Genomic DNA, 21,888 nt, shown 5'->3' with positions numbered 1-21,888 from the left:
CCACTGGGTCCTCAAATTTACCTGATCTAAAACAAAGCTCTAGATTCTATTCCGTTTCTCTCCAACTTTCACAACCTTTTAAGTACCATCCCTGACAATTTCTCACCTTTCATCCAGTTGTCCAACCCCAAACCTCTTTCCATCCCCTTGCCCTGTGCATGCACTCCACGAGCAAGTCTGAGCAGGCCCGATCTCCCATTAGGTGTGCATTTCAGGTCAGTTCATGTCTCCCCTCCACCACCACTCTGTTCGAGAGACCATACAGCAGCCTCTAACTGGTCCACTCTTGCCTCCTTTCTCCAGATGGCAGCCCGAGTGACCTCTGTAAAATGCCAGTCATCTTATGCCATCCTCCCTTCAACACCTGACAATGGTCTCTAAGCACTACATGATCTGCTCCACTTACCTACCCAACTCTAGCCGCACTGGCCTGCTGACACTTTCTAGAACATTCTATGCCAGTTCCCACCCCCAAAGTCTTCACAGTTACCCTGCATCTTGACTTCTCTTCTTCTGGCTCCTCATCTAGCTATTTCTTCCCTGTCCGCTCAGTATCATTTCCTCAAAGAGACTCTTACTGACCACCCTAATAAAAGATTTCCTTTTAGTCTCTATCATATCATGTTTTGTCTTCCTCACAACACTGTTAAAATAAATAAATAAATAAAGAGACAACAAGCCCAAAATGGAGTCATGTATGCTAAGCCCACATCACCAAAACAAGACTCAGTACCTAATGTAATTGCAGTTTCAGCCTCTCCCAGGAATGCAATCTTAATGAGTCAGTCTGGAATTTTCTGGTCAGCACTAGAATGTAACACACCTGACGGCCCCCCTCTGTCCCCTATAGGTAGGGTACGTAAGCCTGAAAAATCCTCTCTTTTCTCCTTCTGCCTAGAAAAGCCTTCCATTCTGCATGCCTCCTCAGAGCTCCTTCCTCCTTACTAGACGGGATACTGCCCCTTTCGATAAAGCCAATAAAATCTTTAATTTTATCAAATTAAATTTTAAATTAATACTCAGTTGAATTTTTGTTATGCCAGATACAAACTGCGTGAGGGCAGGTGCCTGGTCTGTTTTGTTCTCTGCTGTAACCCTAGCGCCAAGAACAGTACTTGTACATAGTAGCCATTCAGTTGTATTTTTGAACAAATGTGTGGGAGAATTCCAAAAATCTTAGCTGTATAACCTTAGGTAAGTTAATTAACCTTGCTAAGGCCCAGTTTTCTGAAATGGGAATGATATTATTCGTAGGGCCATCTTTTTATAAAAATTAGATGAGTTAATAATGAATGCGGTCACTTTAAATTTTGAGCATGTTATTTAATTTCTTTGTGCCTCTGTTTCCTTCTCTTTAAGGTAGAAATAACATACAGAGACTCATTCTGGTACAATAAAAAAATATATTTGGTCTTTGTCACTGGTTTTTAGCACGGAGCTCCTAAAACCCTTACAATTTCCTGAGTGATAGGAGGGTCTTTCTTTATTCATAACAAGCCCTTTTTGAGGACACCTGAGTTTATACTAATGAGGTGACTCAGGGTGGTCCCCTAGATAGTTTCGGGATGGGGCTGGTTCCAGGAAGACCAAACATGTGATTAGAGGGTTGAACTTTCAGCCCCACCTCTGACCTCCAGGGAAGGGAGGAGGGCTGGAGACTGGGTTATAAAAACTCCTAAACAATGAGACCCAGAGAGCTTCTGGGTTGGTGGACACAAGATCATGGAACTGCTGAGAGGGTGGCATACCCAGAAGGGGTGGGGGAGCTCCTTGAACCGCTCCCCTCACTTTGCTCCATGCATCTTTTCCACATGGTATTTCTGAGTTGTATTCTTTATAGTGAATGTGGAAATGTGAGTAAAGTATTTTCCCGAGTTCTGTGATTCCTTCTGGCAAATTATCAAACCTAAGGAGGGGGTTGTGGGAACTCCCAATTTATAGCTGGTCAGAAGTACAGGTGGCTCCTGGGACTTGTGACTGGCATCTGATGTAGGACTGTCCTGTGAAACTGAGCCCTTAACCTGCAGGGTCTGTGCTAACTCCAGGAGTTAGTGTAAGAATTAAATGGAATTGAACTGTTGGACACCCAGTTGGTGCTAGAAAATTGGTCTCTGTTGGTGTTGGAAAACACCACACATTTAGCATCAAAAGTGGTGTCAGAAGAAAAACCTCACACCTATCCCACAAGGCTATGGTGAGGAGTAAAAGAGTTAGAACGTGTCAAGCACATAGAGCAGCAGCTGGTGCACAGGAAGCTCTCAATAAATGTTAGCTATACCTTATATTGTCTCTAAAACCCCAGGGTTGGGCAAAGAGAAAGAAGGCCGATAAGCAATAATCTGTAAGGTGAAGATTCCTTGAGGGCTCACTGTGAGCCTAGCTCTGTGCTGGGATCCCCAAGGAGGCCTGAAGAGATGTGGCCTTCGAGCACATTCTTGTCCTTGGGAAGTGCATTCTGGTTGGCATCCACCATACCACACCAACATATACACAAATGTCACATATGACACCACACACACACATTACAGGGCAAGCCGTGTGGAAAAGATCTCTTTGGAGGAGGTTAAGGTGCCTTTGTTAAGGATTCCTGGAAGGGAAGGAGCTTGTCCTTGACCTTCAAAGGCAGGTAATGTAGGGTGTTTGGGGGGCAGAGAGAGCAGGGGAAGGATGAGGATTGAGAAGGAGCTGGTGGTCTAGGCATCTGAAGTGCCCTTGTAGAGCAAAATTTCAGGAGAGAGTTTGAAGCAAAACTAGGGAAGGCTGAGAGTAGTTAGGACAAAGAGGAAAGGCAGGTATTGGGGGCAGCGTGACTCTGTGCCTAGACTTCAGGGTTTGAGGGTATCTCTCTTATGTCCCCCAGGAGCACTGGCCTGGCCCGGCTCCTGCAGCGCCCTCTGTGAGCGCAGCCTGGTGTTCTAGCCCCAGGCTGAACCCCAGCTGGAGGGAGGGCCGAGCTGCTCCGAGCCATCTGCTGAGTTGTTTGGGGCTCTACAGCGGCCTCTGGAGGAAAACAGGTCCAGATGGAGATGACCGGTGCCTGTACGACAGCAGCCAACGCCCAGCAGGCCCCATCCTCCCGCCTTCCTCCCCTCTATCCCCTCTTGCCGGTTCTCACCTCTTCCTCTGCCCCACTCAGAGTTTATCCTGGAAGGAGCCTGCTCACCCCTCGAGGGTACCAGGACGTCCAGGCATGTCTGACCAACCCCTCCTGAGGAGTGCACTGGACAGCAGTTTGTTAATGTGACTTGAGGAGCTGGAAGAATTCTGAGGGAAGTGGTAGGATCCTGATTTCATTGCAGCACCTGGGGTGCCAGGGGAAGGACGGCAGCAGGCAGCATGGGGAGAAGCCTCACCCACCCTCCCGCAGCCTTCCCCCAGAAGTGCTGCCTTCCAGCCCCTCCGCTTCCTTGCTCCTCTCCTTCCTCTCTTCCCTTTATAAATCCTGTTCTGGCTGTTTGCTATACGTCTGTTGACTGATCTCCCTCATATGCGAGATTAAACTAATAGAGTCGAAGCGAAACAAAAGGTCTCTCAGTCATTCTGTTTCAAGCTCCAGGATGGCTGCTCAGTTTGTAGACAGCATAAAGATGCCAGACTGCCTGTCTAGATCCTAGCTCTGGAACTTATTAGTTGTGTGACCTTGAGGATAACTTTTCCTCATCTGTAAAATGAGATAATACTGATAGCTACATCAAAGGGTCGTTGGAAGGAGTTAAAGAATTAACATATGCAAAGCACTTAGAACAGTGCCTTGGCAGAATGAGTACTGTTATTGCTGTTGTTGTTACATAGCTCTATTGCCAGCTTGAAATGCCTCCATTCACACAGAGTAAGTACTCAGTTTACAAAAGTGTTTCCTTTAGGTTAAGCATACTATTGTTAAAATGCTAAGCCCTTCTTGGGTGAAGGGTGTTCAGATCCCTCCAACAAGAAGCTCTGTTTCTTGTTGGCATGAAGAGAAGGTGACAGAGGGTTAGAAAAGACCCGGAATGGGGAAATGAGAGGTCCCCAACCCAATTTTGTAATGTCTCATCTCTCCCCCAACTCCAAGCTCTCATCATCCCTTTCTTCAGGCTCTTCTCACATGCCGACATGCCTTTAAGCCACTCCCTAGACCTTGAGTATCCCCCACCCATTTCTCTAGCATTTTTCCATATTCCACTCAAACTGCCCAATGTATCCTGAAGGTGTCCCCGTTGGCATATACCGACTTTCTCTTGTTGGCACTATATTTATTTGCTCTGGTTTACCTGTAACTTTAAGCCAGTCCCTAATGCATGTTTGAACTCATTCAAAGTTGGTTCTCACACCCAAGGAGTTTTCAGGCTGCCAGGGCAGAGGGGGAGGGGCCCGGTTCCCTGTTACCTGCGTCTCAGAGAGGTTCAGCTGGCGGGCCAGCTCAGTGCGCTCACGACCCACCACGTACTGGCAACGCTGGAACTCCATCTCCAGGCGGTACAGCTGCTCAGCTGTGAAGGATGTGCGGGTTCTCTTGGGTCGGTCCAGGTCCAGGCCCTTGGGCAGGACAATTTCCCGAATGGTCCCTTTGGCATCTGCAGGAGCCAAGAAAGGAGTTAAGTTAGTTCACTAGTTAAGGTGTTAGGCCACCAAAAAGCATCTTAATTAGAGGCGGTGTGATCTACTGAGAGCTCCTCAAAAATGGGCCTGGCTGTGTGACCTCTGACAAGTTGCTTCCCCTCTCTGGGCCTAGCTTCCTTAATCACTCAATGCAGTATGTTGTATCTAATGGGTATAATATGTGAATGGGCCTTAGTACAAATGTTAGATTGCTATCATAGCTTGGGCAGAAAGAATGAACTCTGAACCAGCCAGGATTCTGTTCTCTCAGCAGAGTAACGAACAAATGGAAAGAGATATATTAAGTGCAGAGGAAAAGATGGATTAGCACTGGGTATGATCAATCATGTAAGGCTTACTGGAGATGTCCAGAGCCAGGTTCGAACCTCTCTGTGTGTGTGGGTGTGCGCGTGTGTGTGCATGGGTGAGCATTCTGTCCATAAACCCTCCTGGGGTCCACGAAGAGGCCAGCTATTGTCAGGTAGGGGAAAGTCTGGGGAGGTGGGGTCCCCAGGAGGAGCCCAAGAACCGTTGCCACTACAAACTACATCGAGCTGTGGTGTCTTACAGAGGGGGACTGCTGCCACTCCTCGTGAACCTAGTTCTTAACAGCAGGGCCACCCTTCGGGCCCTCACGCGTGGGGTCTCCAATATTTTAGAGCCTACTTAAGAGAGGTTGAAAATCCTGCAGCCCAGATAGTCCCACCTACATAACTCAGTAACAGCAACAAAGCATTCAGCAAAAGTCAAATTTGGGGGAGGGAGTGTATACATCAGCTTTAACTACAGAAGCAAAGATGATCCATACTTGAACAATACACACCAATGGCTTGAAATCTAGTTATTAGAAAATTTTATGTCAAAAACTAGAGCATGGAAGAATGCATAATCGTATTCTGTAGGATCGACCAAACCACTTCTAACATATGATGTTGATAATAAAAAGATAAACTAACAGAAATTTACCATGACATAGGAAGACTAGTGCCAGTGGAAAACTTACCAGCTCAAGGCAGCCCTGATCAAGCATGGGGAGCCCTGATCAAGACACCCCCACAGCTGCAGGGATGCCAGACATCTCTGGGGAGTGTGGCCAGCTGGAATTTGCAATGTGCCTAGAAGTGTGAGTGGCTGTGGCTGCTTATGCTTTAGTCATGATAACAGCTGTCACCTCAGCAATGCATGCTCTGGGCCAGCCACCGTTTTAAACACTTTGACCTTCCCCAATGTTTCAATTAAGTTGGAACTATTATTATCCCCATTTTATAGAATGGGGAATGGAAAAAAAAATTTAATTAACTTACCTGAGGTCACACTGACAATGTTCAATAAGCTCTAGACACACTTCATTTTACTTTATGAATACCCTCTTTTAGTAATTATTAATGATTCAATTGATATATAATGAAAAGGGCTTTGGTCATGGGTAAAGATGGAACATTCTGGAGGGGTTCATCATTGCCCTGGAAGACACAGGGAAGGTCCAGCTTTGAGATATGCTGTCTGTTAGCAGGCTCCTCGTGAGCCACAGGACTGCAGATCCTACCTTTAGAATCCCTGCTCTGGAGGGTGAACCGACACCCTTCCCCCCAAGTCCCCCATGATAGGGTTTATGAGACCTGTTTCTCCTGGCTTCTGTCAGGGCCAGTTCGCTCCTCCAGGATGCGCGTTAGCTCCTCACAGGCTCCTGGCTCGCAGGTCCCGCCCCTGTGTTCACAGTCAGTCCTCAAGGATAGGGTGAGTCTGGGTGCAGGGACACAGTCACTGCTCAGAGGTGCCTCTTGCCCCCCACTGGGCAGGTCTTGTGGGGGCACTAGGCGGAGCACAACAAACGGGTTGGGTTCTGCCCTTGGAGTGTTGGTGAGAACCACAGGCCTTTTGGGACAACTCAAGCTCCCCACTTCCAATTCTTTCTACATTCCAAAAAGGTGAGGTAATATTTGTGACCCCGTTGTGACTGGGTTCCCTTTGCCTGGGTCCCACTAGTTTTAACTGTGAGCTCAGTCTCAGAACTTCCTCATAACACCCAAGTTACTCTATCTCCCAAGGGCATTGATTTTATTAAAAATGTCCTGGGAACTGTGGACTGGAGGAAGAGTGATGGGTGTCGCATCTGGTGCTGAAACTTCACATCCTCTCCCTGGTGAGCCTGCAGAGCCTACCTGAAGCTCTGAGCTTGTGCTCCTAACCACTGAGGTCAAACCAGACACCACCATCACCAGCCCTTTTGTCTTCAAAGAAGAGCTAATAGGAGCATTCCCACCTCAGGGAGCAGTCAAGGTCAGCTCTTCCCCTCAGCATCAGGGAAGGCAGGTCGCATATAAGAAAGGGAGCCTCAGACTTGCCCACCAGATATCAGAACATGTCATGCAAATATGCACATGAAAAGATGTTCAACATGGCTAGCCGTTAGGCAAAGGCAAATTAAAACCTCAAGAAACATGTACTAGAATAGCTAAACTAAAAATCACTGAGAGTGCCAAATGCTAGTGAGTATCTCTCAGACGTTACTGGTGGGAATGTAAATGGTTCAGTCATTCTGAAAACCAGCCTGGCAGTTTCTTAAAGAGTTAAATATATACTTACCACCGAACCCAGACCACACACTTGGGCATTTATCTGAGAGAAACAAAATCTTAGGTTCACATCAAAACCTGCACACACATTTTCAAAGCAAAAAATCCAGAGGTCCATCAGTGGGTGAATGAATGGTTAAACAAACTGTGTTATAACTAGACTAGGGGACACTACTCAGTAACCGAAATGAATGACTATTGATAGATAATGACAATTTGGATGAATCTCCAGGACATGATGCTAGGTGAAAACAAACAAAGAAACCTGTCAGTCCCCTAGGTTCCAGACATACTGCATGAATCATTTATATAACATTATTAAAATGACAAAGGTATAGAGGTGGAGAACAGATCCATGGTTGCCAGGGGTTAGGTAAGGGAAGTGTGACTATAAAGGGCTAGCATGAGGAAGTTCTTTGATGGTGACAGAACAGTTCTGAATCTTTACGGTGGTAGTGGTTATATGGATCTATAAATGTGATAAACTATCATAGAACTATATATGAAGACAAAATTATGAGTTTATGCAAAAACAGGTAAAATCTGAGTCTAGTCAATTATATTATGCCAGTGCCAGTTTCCTGATTTTGATAATTTATTGTAGATTTGTAAGATGTCACCATTGGGAAAAGCTAGGTGCTGGATACACAGAATCTTTCTATTGGAACCTCTTTATACTATTTTTACCTTTTTGAGAGTCTGAAATTATTTCAAAAGAAGACATTAACAAGAACAACAATAAAACATGCCATAAAGCTAGAATGGTGTTTTGTCACAGAAATGGACAAATCCGTCAGTGGAAAGAATGCAATAGTGTTTCCCCAAAGTACCTCTGTATTCCACTTGTGATTTGTAAGATGATTTAAAATGGCATCTAAATAAGCATTTGTCATGTCAATAGTTAAGCACTTATTTTAATGTTTACTAGAAAAAATATTTAAACCTATGATTTTGTGTGCTTAGGATGAGGCTAAAGTAGGTATTTAATTTTAAAATGTATTATGATAAAATATTAAGTAAATAAATGGAACATGAATATAACAGAAATGAAGATAGTATTTAAATGACTGGATATTGGGAAAAAATGGAATCAAGAATACAGAGTTAGATCCATGTATATATGCCGATAAAGTTAATGATCAAGGGAGCATTCTAAATGGGGAAAGATCAGTGTACTCAATAAATGAAGTTAAGTAGATTGATGTCTGTAAATTATCTGTTTGTAATTAAATTAAGTTAAATTCCTCTCTCACATCATAAATAACAATAAGTTTCAAATGGATTAGAGAGCATAGATTGTAAAATGATAAGGCACGAAAAAGAAAATATAGGAGGGTATTTTTATAATTCTAAGCTTGGGAGGAACTTTCCAAGCAAGATATAGAACTGGAGCCTAAAAGGAAAAACAAAAGATGTACTTGACTATACTGAAGCTAAAACTTCTTTATGACAAAAGCACCAAAACCAAGGTAAAATACAAAAAAAGAAAAAGAAAAAGAAAAAAAAGGAATTGAAGAAAATATTTTTAAAAAGGCAAAGAAATACTATCCAGAATAAAATGCAATTAAAAATAAATGAGTTTTTTCAAAAAGGAAATAGTCTAGTAGAAAAAATGTTCAAGAAATTTATCTGGACTATTCACAGAAAAAGATTCCAAATGGCCAATAAATATGAAAAGATAAGCACAGCTTCACAGAAATCAGGATAATCCAAGTTCAAGCAACAGTGGAAAATCACTTATCTCCCACAGATTGGAAAGACATTAAAAGATGATTAATATAGCACTGATGCCCATAGGGAATCCACACCCCCATAAGCTGCTGGTAGAACCTAAAATTGTCATGACCTTTTAAGCCTGCATTTGTCAAGATTAAGGATGCTCATAACTTTTACCCTGACAATTTTAATTTAGTAGGTACTTATTCAGAAAAGCACAGGCTCATGTGCTCCATGGTATATATATAAGGATATTTGCTGCAGCATTGTTCCAAATGTTGAAAATTTGAAAGCATCGTTAATGTGGCTGAACATATGATGGTAATTCGTATTATAAAATACCATGTGATTAAAAAGAATAAGGCAATATCTACATGAAATAACATTAAGTGAAAGTTATAGAATAATATTTGTAGTACTATACCATTTATGTAAATAAAATGACTATGAATATGCAACCATTCAACATATTCAACATAAACTTCAATATATAGTTCGTAAGTACGTACTTCAACCTATATTTCCTAAGCACCTATTATGTACCAAATACTACTCTAAAGTCTGGAGATATAGAAATGAGCCAAATAAACAAGATCCATGTTCCCATAGACCTCATATTGGGGAGAGAGACAGACAAAAAACAAAACAAAATAAAACAAAACTAATATGTACAGTAATAATAAATGCTGGGAGGACAATAAAACAAGATAAGGATATTACTGACTCTCTCCAAATAACCAAAACCCAATAGCCATAGTGTGTGTGTGTGTGTGTGTGTGCGTGTGCGTGTGTGCGTGTGCGTGTGTGTGCATGCACGTGCGCACGTTTACTAATTTAGCTAGGACCATCAGAGAAGACCACTCATCAAAGTCAAGGTCCTGGATAAATCATGAATACTGTTCATTAGTGTTTCCAGCCCCTTTCAGGCTCATGGTAGGATTGCACTAATTTTCTGCCCTTTGAAATTAGGTATGACCACATGAGTTGTTTTAGGCAAGAGGAAAGGATGCAGTCACTTTCAGGTCAACATTTTAAAAGCTGGTTCACAATGTGCCACACCTCCTAATCCCTACTGTGATGGTCCTGGAAGCAGGAGCCAAGATAGAGCTTCATCACCTGGGTTTCTGAGTACCAAGATGAGCCCCTAACCACTTGTGATGCACTTTTCATGGGAGTAAGAAGTACACTTCTGTTTTGTTAAATCTCTGAGATTTGGGGCTGTCTCTGCAGCAGAATCTAGCCCATCCTTACTGACACAACTCCCTTCCTGGAGTCATTCCTTTTCTAAGTGGAATTTAGAGGCAGCACAAGGAAGTAGGGATAGTTTTAATATCAGGGACTCTTTGCAGGTAGGTGCTTGATAGGGTGAAATGCAAGAGTGTAAATGGAATGAGCCCTGAGCCCTAGGGTTATAGGGGAGGGTGATCCTGTCCAAGGAGCTTTTGCCCTGGTAGAGGTGGTAACTCCTATCTGACAATAGTTAGCTAATGCTTCTGACCTGGAAACAAATATTACCTACTTCTGGTACCTCTCCCAAGAGGCCCTCTCAAAGTCCTACCTGACTTCAGAACCCTTAGCACCCAGGAGATTCCTTTGCATGATGTTAATGTGCTGATTTTTAAATGTTACAAGGTCCTCCCTGCCTTAATCTGCAAATATAATGTGATTACTACAAAAATTCCCTATGAAAAAATCATTCTCAAGTTTATTGGGAAAATTGAAAATGAAAGTATAGTTAAGAAAAATGTAAAAGAATGAGGAGAAAATACTTGTAATATCACGCAGCAAAATATATTACAAATTCATAGTAAGTAAAATGGTATGATGCTGGCATAAGAGTTACAAACCAAATTCATGCATAAATGAAGATGTGGTATGTTATAAAGACGATGTTTCAAATTAGTTGGAGGATAGAAATATTAGAGATGTGGTTTTGGGACAATTAGCTCATTATTTGGAATAATGTAACTTATCTCACATTAAATACAAAAATAAACACAAGATGGATTAAATTTTTAGTGCAAAATATAAAGCTCTAAAAATTGAAAAATACCTTAAAATAATTTTTTATAAAAGAAAGCAAATGACAGATGTGAGTACCTAGAAATAAAAATCTGTAGGATGAGAGACAGTTAAGAGACAAATGACAGATTGGGATAAAATATAATGCATTCATGACAGAGTTTTAATTTCTAGTACATGTAGCATTTATAGCCCAATGAATAAAGCCATGCAGTCCAGTGGGAGACTGAACAAATTGTATGATGGGTTATTCAGAGAAAAGAAGTGCAAGTGGCTAATAAATATGAAAAAATACTCAAGCTCAGAGGGAATCAAAGAAAACAAAAGTTAGAACAGCAGTGAGATACAACTTTTATTTTTTTTTTCCCCCAGATGCCATATTTTATCTAGCAATCTGGGGAAATTATGCTGGTGAAGATGAGTGAAAATAAAGTTTCTCCAGAGCTCTGTTTGTAAGAATATGATTCAATACAATATGAGGGCAATTTCACAATGCCTAGCTCAATTAAAAATCCATAAATTCTTTGTACTAGAAATTTTATAGAGGTTTCTACCCTAGAGAAATATTGCTGTAGTTTGATAAAGACAGATACACTGTTTGTAGTATAGTTTGTAAGAGAAAGAAAAAGGAAAAAGTTAAATGTTTGTCAATAGGAATATGTTGGTGAATTCACAGTAGTCATGCCTTCAGCTGTTATATAGACATTGACAAGAATGAGGTACATTTCCATATACTGACCTGATGGATGTTCATTGTATACTGCTACATGAAAACAGCAAGTATGTATAAAACTGTTTTTACAAAGAACAAAAAGTAAAACTAATAATTGTGTGTGTGTGTGTTTTTATACCTACTCAGGATCAAGTCTTGCAGGATGGACACCTCTCTCTTCTCTTTGCTCTGGGGAGTGGAAAGCAGTCAGAGAGAGAAGATTTCTCCTTTCTTACTTTGTGTGCTTCTTTATTATTTGGTTTGTTTGAAAGACTAACAAAAAGATTTTGTAACAAAAATGATAAAATATGTATTTTTATCTTTGCTTGGAGAACTTTCTAATTGAGAATTAAAATGTAGACGCTTAAAAGGAAATGACCATTAGATGTGATTGCAGTTTAAATTTAAGTTCAGAAAAAAATGCATAGCAAAGTTTAAAAAAGAAAAAGATTTGCAACACATGTCACAGAAAAAGGTATCATTTCCTTAATACATAAATAGTGTTACAACTATAAGAAAATAATGAGCAAACCAATACAGAAATGGCTAAGCATGTGAATAAAAAATTCATAGAAGAGGAAATACAAGTGAGTAATAACTATATGAAAATCTGCTTAACCTTACTAGTAATTAAAAATGCTAACAAAAATAAAATATTTTTTCCACTCGAAAAGATTTTACTCTAAAAGATTGAGTATATCTCAGGTTGGGAGGATGTAGAGAAATGGCACATGTATACACAATTGCTGGGAGTATAAATTAGTATATTTTTGGCACTTGGAAATATCTATCACAATTTTAAGTGTATATGCTTGGATTTTGAATTTCACTTCTAGAAATTTATTTTGTAATTTTACCCATCCAAGATATATGTGAAATGATGTTTATTATTTAAAACATTTTAGTATGAAAAAATTTAAACACATATAAAATTAGAGAGAATAGTATAATGAGCCTTGATATACCTGTCCTCTGACTTCAACAATTATAAACTCAGGAACAATAGTATTACTTCCATATCCATGTAAGTTTAAGAAAATTCCAGATATATAATTTCATCCAAAAAATTTCTATACACATCTCTCTCTAAAAAAAAAGTCTCCTTTAAAAAACAATCACAATACTATTATCACAATCTCCCAAATTAATAATTCCTTAATATAATAAAATATCCCCCCTTTTAATATTTTTTACCTTGTCTCATAAATGAAATTTTAAACAACCATCTATTTGAATTGGGATACAAAGATGTTCACTGAAGCCCTATTGGTAATAGTGAAAGAGTAGAACCAACCTAAATATTCATCAATATGGAACTGATTAAGTAAATTATATTATATCTGCATAATGGAATACTATGCAGGTGTTAAAAAAGAATGAGGCATTTCTACATAGAAATATTTCCACAAATATTTATTAAATGAAAAAAAGCACTTTGCAAAAAAAATCCTATTTTTGTAATATGTAATTTACATATTTATGTTTTTCAGTTACTAGGGAAAGTTGAGGAGGTTACATCTTGGAAGTGGAAGTGTATTGCATGAGAGAAAAAAGAACTTTGAACTTTTGCATAATATAGCTAAACGGCATGGATTGTAATTAGAAAGTCATTTTATACTTCGGAAAACAAAAGGCAGCAGAAATAATGTTTAAAAACAAATCATAACCCCCCCAAAACTGCAACATATATTGAAAACAATGAGCACTATTCATAATACAGAATTTCTACAAATCGATAAGGAAAGGGATATTTAAAAATTAAAACTAGTCAAAGAAAATGAATTAATAGATAAGAGCAGAAGAAATGCAACTAGCCAATAAACATGGAAAGAAAATAAAGAAACTTAATTAATGATCAAAATATTAAAATGCCAGCAAGGTACTACTTATTCCCTGTAAGATTGGCAAAAGTAAAAAAAAAATTACACATATATAATTGTTATATATATTAGAGTCCAATGTGGGGAGAGGGCAAAGGTGGGAGTATAAATTCCTATAAATCGCTAAATATTTTTTTTCCTGAAGAACAACAATATGACAATAGCTATCGAGATATAAAATGTAAACTGTGATGGCCAGATTTGGAGATACAAGCATTTTCAGGCATTGCTGGTGGGGAGGTATACTACCTTGTGGAGGGCAATTTGGCATTATCTTTCAAATTACAAACAGATACTCTTTGGTCCGGTAACCTATTTTTAGGAACTTCTCTGACAGATATACCCATACATGTGGAAATGACCAAGCAACAACTTTATTTATTGCAACATTGTATATAATAGCAACAGATTAAAAAAAAAAAGCTACATGTCTACCAATAAGGTGCAAGTTCTATAATATACAATATTGTCCATCCAGTTCATACAATAGAATACCAAGCATCTGTAAAAAACGAGCAAGAAATTATTTACATCTCAAGATATACTGATAAGTGAATATAGCAAGGTGCAGAAGAACAGAGATGCTATTATATTAGTGAAAAATAAAAGTAAGAAAAAAATATAGTTGCACTGACTTGCATAAGCATAACGATTGTTTGGAAGGAACATATTAGAAGTGGGGGGGAGCTGCCTTTGAGCGGGATGGGAACCTGAGAACCAGGGTCAGGATTGGGACAGATTTTTCACTGTGTTCTTAAAACAACAACTTCTTGATGTTCGAATCACATCGATTCATTATTATTTAAAATGAAAGGAAATACGTTTTTAAATTTTAAAAAACATTTTAGTGTGTGTAACCTTTTGAAGCAGCTATTCAACTGCTTGGAATTTATCCCATGGAAATACTCAAAAAAAGTGCACAAAGACCTGTGCCTTTTGAGTTCATTTCAGTGTTTACATTTGGGGAAAAGAGCCCGGACGTCCTTCCAGAGGTAAGGAGGATTTGGCTTTCGCAGTCATGAACAGTGTGAAATGCTTGCACCTGAAAAGATGACTCCTGCAGATTAATTTCTTTTTCTTTTTTAAAGGTAAGTTTCAAAACAGATTATGTAAAATGATGCTGCTTTAGCTACTGGTTGTATATGAAAATGAGAAAATCTCCTGGAAGAACACACCTGAAACTAGGAATGGGGGTCATTTCTAGGAACCTCCTACAGCTTCAATTTTACTTTTTGTTTTTAAATCCTCGATCTATAAGAGAGGCCCGTGGCGGAGTGTCCTTCACTCGTCCCACCCTGGCGCGGGCAGCTCCACGCCTGGATGAGGTGCCTGGCGAAAGTAGCAAAATTCAGAGCAAACTCTGCCTTTATTATTATTATTATTATTTAATTTTTAAAAAATGCCTACAGCACCTGGTATTCCTAGGTGGTCTCCCATCCAAGAACAAATCCTGTATTTGTAACAATTATTCTGTGTTCCGGCATCATCGCCATTTCATATAAGGAAAGACGCTGTACCGTCGGGGGGGGGGGGGAAATGAGGAGGTCATCTTAGAACAGAACAGTTTCTACTGGGCGAGGGCGTTGCAACCTCCTACTTAGTGACATACGACAAATATTTACTGAGTGCCTACTGTGTGCTAGGAACACATTTGGGAGATCGCGTGGATTTCGCGAGAGCGGTGACTACCTTCTACGTGGTCCGCGTGCGCGGCATCAAAGGCTCCCAGCTCCCTTGAACTCTGCGCGGACGCTGCTCGCGGGTCACAGAAACCTCGCACTTCCCAGGAGTCAGTGTCTCGGTAGGTAGGCCGAGCGCCAACATCGCCGGCCGAGTCGGTCTGGCGCATAGTAGGTACTCATTAATGTTTGTGACATGAATGAATGAGCAAGCGAAGGGCAAGGCCAGGGGAGAACGTGAGTGAGGTGATTGGAGGGGTCTTTGCGAGCTCTAGCAAGGACCTTCCAGCGGGGCACCCTCCTTGTCCCCCTGCTGCGCTTGCAGCCCGGGCTGTTCCGGGTCCTCCCGGTACTGGGTTCTGTAAAGCCAGATGCGATCCTGGCGCTACCTCTCTACGCAGTGTCGGAAAGCACTCTAGTACCCGCAGCTGAGACCCTCCAATTTCCCTCCTGGGTGAGGGGGAGCGAATCAGGCGACTAGACCACCCCAGGTCTTGGGGATTCCTGGGTGGGCCCATCCGCCTCGGTGTTCTCTATCAGTTTCTCAAACGGGTACGAACTCGCCAGATACACTGCCCGAAAGCCCGTTCCCAGCTTTCCAAGGAGAACCAGGCCAATCTTTATATTAAGAGAACAAAAAATAGAAAGCAAAATTCATTTGCTTCGCATGCCCCTCCCTTACCCATTTAAAAATACAAATCAAAGAAACTTAGCTAGCAGAGCCGGAGCTTGGGGCTTCTAGGCCCCAGAGTATAGTAAGGATAATAAAGGAAATGGCGCAGAGCCACTAAGACCCTTAGATGCCTCTCTCCCTATAAGTGGTGCCTCGTGGGTGAAGATTCGAATTTGTCTGGTGCCAGCTTAGGCCTTAGGACACACACCACAGTCGTCCCTTCCAGTCCCTAGTACTCATTGTCTCAGCCTTGGAAAGATTCGGCTCCCCTGCCCGGCTGGGTCACCTGTGGGTCACACCTGGAAGTTCCCACCCTGAAGGTATGCGGGATGCGGCAGTGAGTCTACAGGCGCGCGAAGCCAAGCGACCACCCAGGGCGGCAGAACTAGCATGAGAACATGAGGAGCCGCTAATGCCCGGCACAGTTCCCTGAAAATGAAAACAGTTCACACAGACACATCAGCAAGGCTACGCATTTGGTTCCTGCTCTGCTTTTGTGTGTGTGTGTGTGGGGGGGGGGGGTCATGCATATAAAAAGGAAAATAAAGACCAATACGATAGAGCCTAGCATAGACCTGCAAGGAGAATGTGCAACCTTCTGTCAAAAGCAAACAAAGCAAAAGGAAAAACATAACAAACACAAAATAAAACAATCCCAGGAAAATAAAAAAGAAACTCAATACCCTCACAAAACCCAAAACTAAAAATTAAAAAAAAAAAATCCCAAAGTGCAGTCCCCTGAATGAACAATTTAAACTTTCCAGCCACTGCCCGGGGCGCTGGTCCTGGGTTAATGCATCTACTAACAAACTCAGATATTGAGGTTGTGGTCCTCCGAGGGCCGAAGCGCCAGGTCCAGTGCCTGCTCATTCCTATACAACACTGTGCCTACCTTCTCTGTTGCCAAAACGCCCACGGGTTTGCCTTGTGAGCTGCTGTGACCTGCAGGATGAGGTCCGCGAGGTCTGGGCCGTTTCCCCAGGGCCAGTGGCTGCTGTAAATCCAAGTAGAAAGCTAGCAGAGGCCGGGCAATGCTCAGTCCAGTCCAGACCTGGCTGCTAGAGGGGGGAGTCTGTTCCCACAGGCCACTCCCAGCTCAAGTCCCCGAAGCCGTGGCCCCTTGCCAGGCGTCTTCAGTCGCATCTGTGGCATCCAGGGCCCTGCCGGGTGTCCGCCATTCTGCTGTCTGTAAATGTCTGGACGTGCGTGCTTCTGGAGCACGGATTCTCAGGGAGGGCAGGCCCGCTAAATTCAAGGTCCTCTTTTTCCAAATCACATCCACAGCAGGAATTATTCAGCGGCAGCCAGAGGCCCTGGCCTTCATGCGTCCTTCCACGTCCCCAGCCACGGAGCAAATCCTTAAGGTTCCAGGTGAAAACGGTTCGGCTAATGGGTAGTGAGTGGTGTGGGGACGGAGAGCGGGCAGCCGGGTCAGAGGATCCAGCAATTTTCCTGTCCTCCTGCTCACAGACGGAGGGGTGCAGAGCCAGGCGCGGAGCGCCGCAGGTCTCAAGCCGAGGCGGAGCGCTCAGGGCAACCTCTGAGTCCTGCCGAATCCCGGCCCAGATGGCAACAGAGTCTGGGGCAGAGGGTGCGGCCCGAATAGGATTTTGAGATCTGCAGGCTCAAGGGACCGAGTCGCGTAAGCAGGGAGCAGCACCACGCGTGTTTGGGTGGCGCTGGCAGACGGTTATTCCAGGCTTTATCCAGACAGGTGGTTGAATTTGCGTCCGTGTTGATCTGGGAATCATGTCGGCGTATCCGAGTGTGCGGGTGCGATCGTAGATTGTGAGGTCGCAGAGAGTTTTGGGTGAGGGTAGTTCCACCTCTTGTGATTGCCGGGATCCCGGCTCCACCGAAAAGGCCATCGCACCGCGGCCGCCCGGTGCGGTTAGAGCACCGGCAGGGAGGCGGCCTGTTCCTTCCGCTGCCTTCTGTCCGTGGTTGGCACGCCCTTAACAAACATAAAACAAAAGGATCCCCGGTCCCTATCCCTCACCGGCCAGCAGCCGTGCACGCAGAGGTGTGGGGCGGCCTGCGCGGCTGTGTGGCCCCGGCGGAAGCCTAGCTGTGTCTGCCGTGGGGTGTGCGGGGTGCCTGTTGTCGCTGCAGCATTGTTTGTGCCCTGCGTGGCTTGAAGCAGCCTCCATTTTGAGGCGGGGGAGGAGGGGGATGCAGCAATGTCGGCCTCCCAGGCTCCCTGACCTTCATTTGGGAGAAGTTGATAACTTGAGGGATTGGTTGAGTGAGGATTCCTGCAGGGGATTTGAGGAGTCGAAGGTGTGGTATGTAAGGTGTCTTTGATCCTCCTTTCATCAGCCTGTTCTGTCTCCTCGACTGCTCACCTCCCAACCCTCTTGGGCTCAGGGCCCAAAGGAGACCTCCTCTCTACTGGGTGGGATGTTGGGGGAGACCTCTGAGGAAGGAGGCCCACTCCCAGAAGTGGTTTGTGGGTCACCTTAGAGCTCCCCTTTTTTCATTCAATGGAATATTTATGAAGATTCTGCTGGGTGTTTGCAGTTTTCTAGACATCACCTCTGGCTCTTCGCACAGCCCTTCAAGGTAAAGAACAATGGGTTTCTCTGTACAGATAAGAAAACTGAGGCGCAGAGAGAAAAATATAACTGGTTCAAGCTCAAAGGGCCGTTGATTGGTATTCCAAACCAACTTCACTTAATTCTAGTGCCTAAGCTTTTCTTTTATTCCCCTGTGCCATGCGTCTCCCCCAACATAGATCTGCTGCCTTGGGGTAGGGCCCTCAGGGGAGCAAGTTCAGAGTGGAAAAGAGGCAGAAAGAAGGGCAAAGACCCAGAGAGAGTGGAGCTCTTTCCCAGAATCCACACCCACCAGTAACCCTATGGCTGCAATGGCAAATGCCTTCCTTCCACCTTTTTATAATTTTATCCAAAGATACTTAGGGAAGATGTGTGTTCAGGGGTCAAGGGCAAAATGTACTCTCTGCTTAGAGCATACTGGAGGGATATTCATCCTGGGGCTAAGGCACTGCTAATTTCTCTTCACCAGTGCTGGATCTTTCATCTGTCAGGGCTTCTGCCCTTGGCCCCAGTGGGGCCGGGAGTGACGCAGGTGACCCTGGCTAGGAGGGATTAGTGGTAAATGACGTCCTGGGTTTCTCAGGCTATAATAACCTTATCATTAAATGGGAAAGGGCAGAGGAGTTTATGAGGGCCCTTTTATTTCTTTTAGCTGCATAAATATGCCCTCTGTGCTGTATTTCCATTATATTGTACAAATATTACAGCATTGCTGTATGTGTATACATGTGTTTATAAAAGTACACTCCCTGACAATGCACACAAGTCCACTCTACCTTTCTGTGAATTGCTCCTAGCATGGGTGGCCAGAAATCCACAGAGTGGAGGGTCACTTTTGACTCCTACCTTCAATGAGTCAACACCTGGGAGTTATTTAACTGATATCTATACATAAAATTATTTTGTTCTGCATGTAGAGTTCATAGAATGGGAGGGGTGGTAGGTGGGTATAGAACTTGCACTTGTCCAGGTGGAAGCAAATGCACACCCATAGACGGAGTGTGAGGTGGTGAGTGTCACAGGCAAGGACTCAGGGTCTTAGCGTGGTAATATGGGCTTAGGGGACTGATTTCTCCATTTCTGGAAGCCCTGCAGATTTCCTTAATGGAACTCCAAGCTGGCTGCTAATGCCTTGCACCCAGGACACCCCACAGTCTGAGAATGGGATCTAATTTAACTCCAGGTGCCAAACAGGTCCACCCACCTGCCGAAATCCCTGCTAGGTGGGGATCGCCCCCATTCCCTGTCCTGTAACTCAGGCCTGTCCCCCATAACAGCACTGGGCACCCATCTCTAGGTGACTACACCTGTTACCAGAAGTGTTTCCCAAGACCCGGATCCCTGAATCTGTGTCCAAGACAGTTATCAGTCAACTCTCACACTAGGCTGCCTCCAAACTGTACGCTAGCCAAATCCCCATACCCAGAGCCGCTGGAACTCAGCAGCTGTGGGGAGGCTGTGCCCCACCATGCCAAGGTGTCCCAGTATGTGTGTGCGTAGCCCCTGGATCGGATCAGACAAACGAGATCCCAGCGCTGGAGCGACCTCTAGCCGGCATCAGGCTGGTTCCCCTTCCCCAGGCGGTGGCCCAGGAAACTGCCCGGGCCCCGCAGCTGGCAGAACGCGCGCCTAATAGAAGAGGCTGGAAAAGGTAGCGGGAGGAAGGCGGGTGAAGGAGTTAGAGGAGGCCAGGGAAACCGTTACCCGCGAGTGGCCTCTTCTGGGCGCTGGGTCTCACGGTCCCGGCCTCTAGGATGCTCGGGGAAACAGACCTCAGGCTCTGGCCGCGGCCTAGAAGCGAGCTGAGAGCAAGACTCCGGAATCCCCTTTCTCCCCCCATCTCGCTGGGTGAAGCCCGGATCCGGCGAAAGCGGAGCCTAGAGCTCCGCTTGAGGTTGGCTTGGGGGGGGGGGGGCAGAATAGCCTTATTCTCGCGGGGAGAAGGCCAGGGACAGCTGGGTACTCGGGCGCAGTCCACAGGAGCTTGCAGGAAGAGAGTGCTGAAAAGCGAGCTCGGCGAAGAGAAACGGCCAGGAAAGAAGAAAGGAGGGCGAAGGGCGAGGGAGAAAGGGAGAGACGCGAAAAGCCAGGCCGGGAGAAGGCCGCACCAAGAGCTGGCTGGGCCCAGGCGCCGCGAGGAAGTGGGTACGGGGAGAGCGAAGCAAAGGCGGCGAGCGTCCCGCGAGCCAGCCCCCCCCCCCGCCCCCCGCGTCCCGGTGCCCTCTCTCTCGAGAGCAACCGGTGCTGTCTTCGTCGCTGGGAAGGAAAAACAAGGCTGGGCAGGAGGCGAGGACGCGCCCCCGCCGCTGAGCGGAGCACGGGCCTTCCTCACCAGACCGCGGTTCCGGACTCTGGTCCCTCCTCGTCCTGACCTAGCGGAGCGCTTGTGACGCTTTACTCTGCACCTGCCGCGAGGGACGCGGGGCGGGGACCTGACTTTGCATCCCGAACTCCCACCCCTGCCGCTGCTAAAGCAACCGGCCGGATGATCCTAGGGTGAGGAGCTGGCCCGAGACGCTGATCTCTTCGGTCCCATTCTCCGCTTTGTCCCCTGCACTCAGATCAATGTCCAGCACACAATAGACACTCAATATTTACTGAATGAATGACTGAACGATGACTGACTGAATAGGGAAGTGGAGGCTACCGGAAGGTTGGAGACCCCAGTAGCAGTAGGATGGGGGGGGTGTCTAGTGGTCCAGAGCCACGAGCTGTCGTCCTCTTACCTCGCACCAGGATGCGGCGGCAATGGTCTGACTCGCCAAGCCCAGGCTGCCCGTCGCTGTCCGCACCGCTCTCCCTGGAGCCCGCGGGGCTGGCGGCTGAGGTCCCGGGAATCTCCCCTGGGCTGCGGCCGCCGGCATCGGCGCTCGAGTCCTCGGCTCCGCCGCGGTCCGCGCCGCGACCGTCGCGCGACTCCCGGCGTGCGGGGCCACGGTCGCGCTCCGCGCCCCCATCGCCCATGCCGGCCGCCACCGCCGCTTTCGCAAACGCCTGGCCAGCCAGGGCTGGCCAAGCCCGCTGCTCCCCTCCCCTTGCGCCCCCCGCCCGACTACCCTGACTCCTCCGGCCCCGCCCCCGTCAGCTGCTCCACCCCTTTCTGCTGATTGGGCCCGAGTTGCGGAGCTCCAACTCGCGGCGGCGCGCTTGGGAAATACGCGCGCGGGCTGGGCGGGGGTGCGGGGGGGCCCCACTTCTCCACCCCTAGTCTAGCCCCACTCCCAACCCGCAGAGGAAGGCTGGCGCTGCCCTGGGGTATTGAGGAACGCCCTACGTCTTCTGAAGTTTATTAACTCCCTCCTCCCAGCCGCCAGGCTACTCCCTCCGCCCCCCTCCCCCCCCCAATTCTCTCTCTCCGTCCCCAGGGAAGCGCAGCCTTCGCGCTCCAGCTCTTTCAGCGAGATCAATAACCAAAATGCTCCGGGAAGGCGACTCCGACGAGACCTAGCAGAAAATTGGAGGTTGGCCTTGCTCGGGCGCTTGGCGGGGTTGGGGGG

The 21,888-nt window shown here is 45.4% G+C and overlaps 1 protein-coding gene across 1 annotated transcript in view; it reads right to left on the bottom strand.

Moving 5' to 3' along the window:
• Positions 1–21,397, bottom strand: part of VAX2 (ventral anterior homeobox 2) — a 28,378-nt gene extending 6,981 nt beyond the window's left edge. The window contains exons 1-2 of the mRNA XM_016155787.2: positions 21,118–21,397; positions 4,366–4,553 (exon numbers count right to left, since the gene is read on the bottom strand). Coding sequence (XP_016011273.1) covers positions 4,366–4,553; positions 21,118–21,355 — 426 coding nt within the window. The 5' untranslated portion in view covers positions 21,356–21,397. The remainder of the gene's footprint in view (positions 1–4,365; positions 4,554–21,117) is intronic.
• Positions 21,398–21,888: the final 491 nt, after the last annotated feature.

The sequence above is a fragment of the Rousettus aegyptiacus genome, unplaced genomic scaffold (assembly GCF_014176215.1).
Source record: "Rousettus aegyptiacus isolate mRouAeg1 unplaced genomic scaffold, mRouAeg1.p scaffold_m13_p_7, whole genome shotgun sequence".
In the NCBI taxonomy this organism is placed as follows: Eukaryota; Metazoa; Chordata; class Mammalia; order Chiroptera; family Pteropodidae; genus Rousettus; species Rousettus aegyptiacus.
Note: the sequence above shows the minus strand (reverse complement) of the source record. Positions and strands in the feature narration are given on the sequence as shown.